The 10,000-nt window shown below is 30.6% G+C and overlaps 1 protein-coding gene across 1 annotated transcript; it reads right to left on the bottom strand.

Moving 5' to 3' along the window:
- Positions 1-5,057, bottom strand: LOC131002870 (sclareol synthase, chloroplastic-like; the record flags this gene model as incomplete). The annotated part of the gene is given in 7 exon segments (XM_057929362.1): positions 1-63; positions 161-270; positions 975-1,177; positions 2,213-2,310; positions 3,345-3,526; positions 4,711-4,778; positions 4,889-5,057. Coding segments are annotated over 7 exon segments (800 nt in total), but the record flags the coding sequence as incomplete, so codon positions are not given.
- Positions 5,058-10,000: the final 4,943 nt, after the last annotated feature.

Raw genomic sequence — 10,000 nt, 5'->3', positions numbered from 1 at the left:
TGGCAAGTATCAAAATCTTGCCTTGCAAATGCTAGAAAATCTTCGTTGCATAGATTAGAGAACCTAAAACAAACAAAAAATTAAATGCATGGTTTGCCTACCGTGGAAGATAGATTAGTTCGATCAACAAAGTTAAATGCTGTATAAAAATCTTATTTACCTATTTGTATCTTTGATAGCTTGATAATGGCTCATGTCGTATAGGTCGAGGTTTCGTCTAACTCCCAACCTTATGGTTATGCCGTGGTAGTTATTCAAGTAGAATTCAGCCTTGAATTTATTAAAAAGAAAGAAAATCAATTATTAGTGTAAAATTTACTTTTAGGGTGTCTTCTCTTAAATTACAAATTTATCATGGAAAAGTTAAAGATTAAAAAAAATTCATTTAAATTCCTCATTTTTAGCAAAAGAGAATTTCACCTTCTCTCGTTCCACATTTTCACTCCAAAAAGAAATAATATTATAACACCAAAACCAAACAGATAATATTATCTCTTCGTGGAGTGAAAAAAGAAAGGAACAATAAAAGGTGAAATTTTCTTTTGTAGAAATGAGAGATTTAAAGTGAGATTTTTTTTATCCTTCCTTTTTTTGTCATGATAGAACCAAAGAGAAGACGCCTTTAGTGGTGAATAAAGGGATAATTGTATCTAAATACCCGAACTTTCACCTAATTCTGGTTTTGCACATGAACTTAAAATTCTACGTTTAGATACATAGATTTTCAATTATTTTATGATTTTTCATACGATTGTCAATTTTCGATGAATTGATGTCATTGTAGCTACGTGCAGTCACAAATTAATGACATTTTAGGCGTCCACTCAATTGAAAATCATGTGAAAAATCAAAACAATTGAAATTAAGTTTGTGTATTTGGAGGCAAATTTTTCAATTTATATGTAATATCAAATTTAGGTGAAAGTTTGTGTATGTAGGCGCAATTACCCTGTGACTAAAAGCATAGGACTCACTAGTTTGTGTAATTTCTCATCAGAAATGGAGTTAGTCTGCAACTGGTGCTTGAGAAAAGTGGTAGTCCATGCAAGTATTTTTTCAAGACTGCTCTCTTCTTCAAATATTCTCTCTTGTGCTGCTCTGTAAAGCTCGATAATCATCGCCACATCTATTGTTTGCTGGCTAAACCTCTCTTGGTTAGCGTATGGAGACAGTTCCCCTGCACAATGCAAGAGAGAAAAAGAATACAAAAATTCTTCATATAGAGTGAAAATGGTAATTTACCCATTTTGAAGATATATATATACTCTCTCCATCCACGAAATGAGTACCCATTTGTGGACGGCACGAGTTTTAAGAAATGTATTGAGTGTAGTGTGAATAGAATGAAGGTCCCACTTTTTAAAGGTGTTAATTAAAGGGTTGTGTGGGGTACGTATACTTCCCAAAAAAAGAAATGAGTACTTATTTCGTGGACGGACGAAAAATGAAATATGGGTACTTATTTTGTGGACGGAGGGAGTAGTTCTTAAAAAACACCCACTTTTTACAAAATATATAAATTACATTCATTTAGAATTTGTTTACCCTTATGTCGACCATTATTGCATTTACCGCTAATACTTGCGTGTTCAACCATTGATGCTTAACTACTCGATTCGTAGTGGTCGAGTATGTCAAGCATTAATGCATTTTCTAATATGCTCGACTAAGTGATTGAACACATCGAATGTTAGTGCATTTATCACTGATGTTTGACTCGCATTGGTCGAACAAAGTTTGCGGCTTGAATAATATAGAACATCGAGATGAAGTTTCGAATCTATGAATATAGGATCGTTCACATCACTACAAAAAAACATTTTTTATCGGTGATATCTTGGTAAATATTTTACCGAGGGAAAATCGTGTATTTACCGAGGGAATATTCCCTCGGTAAAAAAAATATTTTTTGTGGTGCATGTCCACCATGGGTAAGCATAAACGTATCAACCACTGATGTGATAATGCCACGTATATAGGAAAGAGAGTTACCATATTTAACTCCAATTAAAATTACAATTTATAGTTAAAAATATTTAATTTAACTCCTACGTGGCATTGCCACATCAATGGTGGACATATTTATGCTTACTCACGGTGGGTAGATGAACGGTTCTGTTTATTAATAAGAACAACTTTATCATTTAAGCTCAATTGAGCAATTGTTATAATATTGAATATGTGCATAATGCCATAAATGAAAGAATTGTGCCTGATGAAACTTCATATCCTTTCACTCGCAAAAGTCGAAACGCCATTGCATGGATAGCAACTTTGGAATATATAACTTTGTGTTTCTGTATCCACAACCTGCAGTTTGATCATCGAAGTTGAAGCATCAGCCTTGAAAATATTGTGGGTGGTTTTAGTGCATGAACAAAAAAATGAGGTTGTTAATTAGTATTATAACTAAGGAGCATTAATTTGTCAAGATTGATGTGTCTTCAGGTTTCTTTGTTTAACGATCTCTTTTCGAGTTTCGTGCCCTTAGTCTGCGTTTTGTGCTCTCAAGGGATTCTTTTTACTTTTTCTTTTATAAAAAACCTCTATTTAATCCAATTTGTCAAGATTGATAATTAACATGTATTTTATCCTTATTATTATGAGAATTTCCCAATTTTATATTTACTTTTGAGTACCAGCAGAAATGGCGTATATTCGCATGTAAAAAAAAAATTTAATAAACAAATTTGGATGAGTGTAAATTTATATTTCATTTTGTTTTTATTTTCAGATTTATAATTTCATTTTATTTTTCTGAACCAAGTGTTGAATAATTTCTAGAAAGTGTAGTCTTAAAAAACATATAATTATATCTAATTAATTAAGCGTCACCTATTTTTGTTGCAATTAGAAAAATCAAGATCAAATTAAAAGAAAAGGAGATTGATGTGAAATTAATTCTTTGTTTATGTTCTAGGTTTCATATTTGAGAATTAATTTTAATTTCAAGGATTCTAACAAAATTAATTAAACTCATAACGAAACTATTAAATGAATCATGTGAATTGTGTGGATGAAAAATTTTGGTAAACTAAGATTTTTTACAATAGGTATATATTAGTTTAATTACATAAATTAAAAAATAGTATAGGCTAATCATTGTTGGTATCTCAAAGTTACAGTTGATCATCTTACTATTATGCCCTTACGCGCCTATACGATATACATAAATTTTGTGTAACAAAAATTAATTCGAGCAACAACGTTATTTACACTGTTACAGGAATTCATCTTATTATTATGCCCTTACACGCCTATACGATAGTACTATTTCTATCTTTATCTATATGGATATAATTTCCTATTAATAGGGTAAAAAATGAAAACAATTCCTTACTTACTTGTATGTGTCGTCTAGAATAGAGTTGATTTCAAATTGGAAGTATTGGTCGACTCCCAACCTTTGAAGGGTGTCGATTATACACAAATTAGAGGGTATATTATTCACAGCTTCAACAGTGGCAGTTGCCGGAAAACTATCGTCTTCCCCCTTCAACTTCTCTTTTATTTTCCCCATCAAATCCTGAAAGCAGGATATTTGGTTAAGCAAAATAATTAGACTTTAACTATTAGCAATTTCTCCAACGCAAAGGTCGTCCATGCAATTGGTATATCATATGTATATATATGGGTGTAATAGAATCGAACCGAGCTCAGTAAGCAAAATACCTACTTCAAGACTTCAAACTTGACTTGTTTATCTTTCTAATCAAGCCCGAGTTTTATTGAACCGAGTACTTCGAGGCTCAAGAAGACTATTTGGACTTTTAAAATTTAGAATGGTACTCCCTTCATCAATATTTAAAAGTATGATGTGATTTGGAAGGTATAAGTTTTAATAAATGGATGTGAAATGTATATAAAATAGAGAAATGAATCCACTAAAGTTTATTTGCAAGACAATTTATAAATGGGTAGTGAACGAAATATGTTTTTTCCGTAATATTGAATGTGAATGATGTTGAAAATATAAGGATATGCGTACCAAAATAGAAATGTTGTACTTATTGTGGACGGACCAAAATGGTAAAAAGACCATATTTTTTGTGGATGAACGAGGTATTATTTTTTCTCAATAATATAATAGTATCTACTAAAATTATTTTCTTAAGTATAACAAATAAAGTTTCATAAAATTAGGGTATTTCTTGTATATAGGAATGGAATAAGAATTCATGCGTCCATTCACAATCTTATGGCTCGTATGATTTTTATAATGAGAATCAACATTCCTGATAGAATACTTGTTTCCATGAATATGGGGTTAGCCATTCGTCCCCTCCCCTACGGTATTATGGATTCTCACAAATTAACATGGGACTACTCAAAAATAAAGTTTTATTTCTTCTTTTTTTGAAAATATATTTATTTATTTTTACCTTGACAAATTAAAAATCATATAATAATAATAATAATAATAATAATAATAATAATAATAATAATAAAATAATTGTAATAATAGTAAACATAATAAAATAAAACTAATAATAAATAAATAATATTAATATTAAAATAATCAATAACAACAACAACAATAACAACCCAAAGAAATGAAAAACACACTCACACTCTAGTCTTCTAGGTGAATCGAACCTCTGACCTATTGGTTGGAGGAGAAGCGTCTTACCAACAAACTGCGCTTCATCGTTTGTCTACATCTAGCTTTCATAAAATTGAAAACAAGATTTTGATTAGTTGGCAACTTACCGTTGTAGTAAGGCTGCATTTAACGGTGAGAGATGGCTTATTGGTGGTGGGCATCGGAAATCCTTGGACTGCAATAGAAACAAGAGATTTATACGTATATATAATCAATAATCACCAAACATTTATATATATATATATGCTGAAATCATCAATAAATTAACATCTAAAAAATGCTTACCTCGAAAATTTTCTCTCCTGCTCCCAACTCTGTGGCCGGAGAAAGGGGTAACTCCGAGGTTGAAGGCTAGTGACATTTTTAGTTCTACGGCGGCGGCGGCGACGATGGATGCCGGCCCGGCTATATATATTTATATTTTCTTTTCTCTGGGTTAGTTTGTTCAACATCTAATCTATATTTATAATATGGGTTTCATCTATATTTTATAATTTGGTCAATGTTTCTTCTTAATTGATTAATGCAGGTGGCGGCGGCGACGGCGATGGTTGTCGGCTCTATATATTTTCATGTTTGTGGGTTTGTTTGTTCAACATGCATGGAACCGTTCGATTACAGGAGATTAAATTGGTTTGAAATTAATCGAGATTAAGTAATCAAGATTATTCAAAATTAATTTATTTATAAGGAGTAAGTCAAAATTTAATCCTACCACATTATCTTACGACTGAGTAGGGATATTAATAGGGCCAGTCCATTCGATTTCGGGTCATTTTGGGTTTGGGCTAGTCGGTTTTTTGTTTTTTGGACTAAAAAGTTTTGATCATAACCCTAACCCACTCGGTTTTGGGCTAGCCCGTTCGGGCCCGCAAGTTTATGATTTTTTTGTATGTTTAATTTTTTTATAGATATATCATATTCTTATTATAAAAATATGTCGTATTTTTTAAATTAAGACATTTCGCCTTATTTTAGATATAAAAAATAATGTTATTTTAACGTAAGTTTACGTAATATCTAACTTAATTTAACTTCGTTTCCGATAAAAAAAATGTATATAGATTTAACATAAATGACTATCTTTCTTTGACTTTTATATCATATTGTTATTAACCGTTAGGAAAAAATCAAAACATATTCTACAAGCATCAAAATGTTATTATCGAATTAAAAAGTAAAGTATTAAAGTTTAAAAATCAATTATTAAGAAAGTTTTCGGTTATTAAGAAAACCGAGCTCGGTTTTCGGGCCAACCCTATCGGGCTCGGGCTATTTTCGGTTCGGACCATTCGGGCTAAATTTTTTTCGGGCTAAAAATTTTAAACCCTAACCCTCATTTTTTATCGGTCTATTCGGGTCGACCCATCAATTTCGGGCTTTTTTGACACCCATATTACTGAGTGTCATGTATTCAATTAAACATAATATTTTAAGAATAACACAAAAACTCGGGTACAGCTGGGTGTACCGTACAATCGGATGTATCGTACAATCGAGTTGATCCGCACCCAAAATATATAGTGTATTTATACGGTTCAGATCAGAATACGGGTTCTAATCAAGGTGCGAGTCAAAGTCTAAGTGAGGGTGTACGGTACACCCGATTGTTCCTAAGACCTCCTCTAAGACTAATCCTGTTCGAAGAGCTCCTATCTATGTCTATAATATGGCAGCATGCATATTTATAATTTATTCAATGTTTCCCCAACATTGACTAATGCACTCCACAGTCAGTCCACACCCTGATCGCGTGTTATTTTGGTTTTGAGCTTTTCAAATATTTTGAATTGACATATACCCAATAATATTCTTTAATTTATAATAAAATATATAAATTATTTGAAAACTGAAAAACACCGAATTATTCATAATTATAATGAAGTACACAAACTATTACAAACAAACAAAATGCCCTGTTTTGATTTTCGGCAAGTTGTTCAATCTGCATCCAAAGGCTTTGACACCGCATTTATTTTATTAGTATATAAATTATTATGATCATCATATCTATAATCTACAATAATATGTATAAAAGATGAGTTATTTCCTCTATTTTTCCCTCTCTTCTCCCATTAATTTTTTCAATATTTTTTTTTATTTTTTTATAATTTTAATTCTTTTCTAAATATCATCAAATTTGATTTATGAAGAAATATATTCAATATGCATTCTTAAGTTTAAGTTTGTAAAAAGATCTTTAATATATTATAAAAATAATAAAAAATGAATTTAAAAAGAATAGGTTATTAAAATTTTAAAATATTTTATTTTCTTTCTCTTTATTAAGAATTTTATAATTTTTTTTATAACTAATTCAAAATCGATAGTTCGGGATTTTAAAAAAGAGTTTAGATAAATCAGGAATATATAATTAATATTGTAAAAAGAATTTAAATTTTAAAGTGATATTTACCATGAAACAAATTTACTTGAAATTTAGGAACTATATTAATATGGAGTTGTGTGAAGTGCTAAAGAAAGACAAAAAAATGTAGTGGAAGTGAAACATTCCTAATTTAATTAACTTAAGAAATGTTGGGGGTTTCATAACTATAAGCCAAGGAAGGATTCCAAATCATCCTTCAATTGTTGAGGAGAAGTAAATTGGTCGGTGCTTGAGTACACATAACAACCAGCCTTACATGCCTCCATAAATATATCTTTGCATTTTCTTGGGAAAATGGTTCCTTTTTTATACACAATCTGCATCACTTTTCCCCTGTGATATTCAACTATTTCTTTTATCTCTGCAATAGCTTCCTCTTCACTAACACCTCTGCCATCTCTCCCAACGGCTAGCAGAATGCTCATACTGCTTCCTGTATTCTCGTTGCGCTCCTTCTGTCAAATATACGTTACTTTAAGTTTTGGTATTGGTACTCCCCCGTCCATAAAAAATTGTCATGTCGTGGATGACACGAATTTTAATAAAAATGTGAATGAATTTGTTAGTAGAGTAGGGGTCTCATTTTAAATAGGAGTGGAGTTGTGTGGATCCTACTATTATAACTGAAAATAGCAAATTTTTGTTGGTTAATTATATACACGAATAAGAAGAGGGTGTTTGGCTGAGCTTAATTATTTAAAAGAGCTTATAAGATGTTTTAAGAGCTTATAAAATGTTATTTCGTAAGAATTTATAAGTTATCAAAGTATTTGGATAATTAAGCTTGTAAGCTAAAGAGAGAATTTTTGTTAGAGAGAGAAAATCAAAAGGAGATGAAATTAGAATGATATATGATGAAAAAAAAAATCACCGTTGAGTTATTTTAATAAAATGAGTGTTGCTTATAAGATAATGAGAAAATAAGTTAGGATAGAAACTTATTTTTTGGAGAGCTAGCTTAGTTTGCCAAACACTTTGAAGGATAAAATGAATGTTGCTTATAAGATAATGAGAAAATAAGTAAGGACATAGACTTATTTTTTGGGGAGCTTCGTTTGACAAACACTTTGAAGGAAGCCAAACACACTCTTATTTTTTTCTACCCCAACATGTTTCATTATCTTATTAGCAACACTCATTTTACAAAAATAATTCAGTTATAATTTTTTTGTTTCATCATATATCATTCTAATTTTATCTTTCTTCGATTTTTTTCTCTCTCTAACTAAAACTTTTCTCTCTGTAGCTTATACGCTCAATTATCCAAACACTTTGACAATTTATAAGCTTTTATGAAACTAGATCTTATAAGCTCCATGAGTTTATAATAAGATTTTTAAAATAAGCTTAGTCAAACACCTCCTAGGTAGGAAATTGAAGAAAATCATTAAAAAAAGATGCATGGGGTTGATATAAGAAATTATAAGCTTACTCTTTTACTAATTCAAGAATCTTGTAGCACTCTTGTGTGGAACCACCATGATCGAACAAATCATCAATGAGTGTGACAAGCACAGATGTTTTAGCACTGGCTAGACGAGCATGATCAGACGCAAGATCACCGATAACTAAGGAAGCTAGAAAATTATTAATGAGCACAACATCTCTTCCAAACTTCAAGGTGTCCAACCTACAATCTGCATACCACCTGCATCATGTAATTCAGTTTATGTTCAAGCTATATATAGGCACTACAAAAAATATTTCTATCAGTGATATGAGGTTTCGTAACTAGTATTCGTGTTACAAAAATTAGTGATGTTTGAAAGTGTAACTATTAGTGATTAGCTACATCGATCATCAAATGTCACTCATGTTTATAGCACACGTACATTATTCCTACCAAGCCTCATGTCACTAGTGATTTTTTTTTTTTTTTTTTTTGTAGTGAGGGTGGAGTTATATACACATCAGATTTGTCGTATAAAATAGATTTGGATGAAACATTAGGAAGTCATTGCACAAAAAAATGAATTCAGAAAAATGAAATTTTCGCCACCCATAAGATTCGAAATAGTTTCACCACAGATTTTCACGATACCACAAATTCACCACAGATTTTCACGATACAAGGGCTAGAAATAGTTTCTATTTTACTATATGATACTCCCTTCGTTCCACTTTAATAGGCTCGTTTTCCTTTTTGGGACGTCCCACTCTAATAAGCTCGTTTTCCTTTTTGAGTAAAAAAAAATTTACTTAATTGGTGTGGACCACATCATTTTTCTACTAAAAAGTAAGTTTTCTTAATCTCCGTATCCAAAATAAGTGAGCCTATTGGAGTGGGACGGAGGAAGTAGTACTATATACCTGAATAGGGGTAAGCAAAATATCTTAAATCGAATAACTAAATTCGTCCAAACCAAAATATTAAAATTCTGTAATCTGTTTCTTCGATTTTTTTGTTTGGTTCGATTTTTTTTAAATGAATTTTTTTGGCTTGGTTCGATTTAATTTATCTAAAACCGATCGAATTATATTTATATTATAATAATATATTAATATATATACTACTCCCTCCGTCCCAGCTTTTAGTATTCAATTGAAAGTGACACATGCTTTAATAAAGTGGTTGGATGTATTTTGAGTGGAATTATAAGGGTCCCACCTTTTATGTGATTGTTAAAATAATTAAAGTGAAGTAAGAGTCCCACTTATTTTTACTAAAAATATAAATAAATACAAAAATGTGGGACATCCAAAAAAGGAAAGATGAATATTAAAAGTTGAGACGGAGGGAGTATTTATAAAGATCAATTGTTAGTTTGTTATATAAGTGTTGCATGTTATTGAAATGGAAGAGGGATAATGATAAAAATAAAAAATACAGTTTAATTTCATTTTTTTTTAAAAAAAATTTGGATTATTTTGATTTTTTTCGGATTTAATTTTTAAAATTTCAACCGTTCAGTTTGGTTTAGTCGGTTTACTTCGTTCAATTTGATTTTTTTTTTAAATCAAATATAAATTTCATTTAATTCGATTTTAGCAAAAAATCGAACCGAGAA

The sequence above is a fragment of the Salvia miltiorrhiza genome, unplaced genomic scaffold (assembly GCF_028751815.1).
Source record: "Salvia miltiorrhiza cultivar Shanhuang (shh) unplaced genomic scaffold, IMPLAD_Smil_shh fragScaff_scaffold_28:::fragment_2:::debris, whole genome shotgun sequence".
Classification (NCBI taxonomy): Eukaryota; Viridiplantae; Streptophyta; class Magnoliopsida; order Lamiales; family Lamiaceae; genus Salvia; species Salvia miltiorrhiza.
The sequence above is the reverse complement of the archived record's forward strand: the minus strand, read 5'-3'. Positions and strand labels throughout refer to the sequence as shown.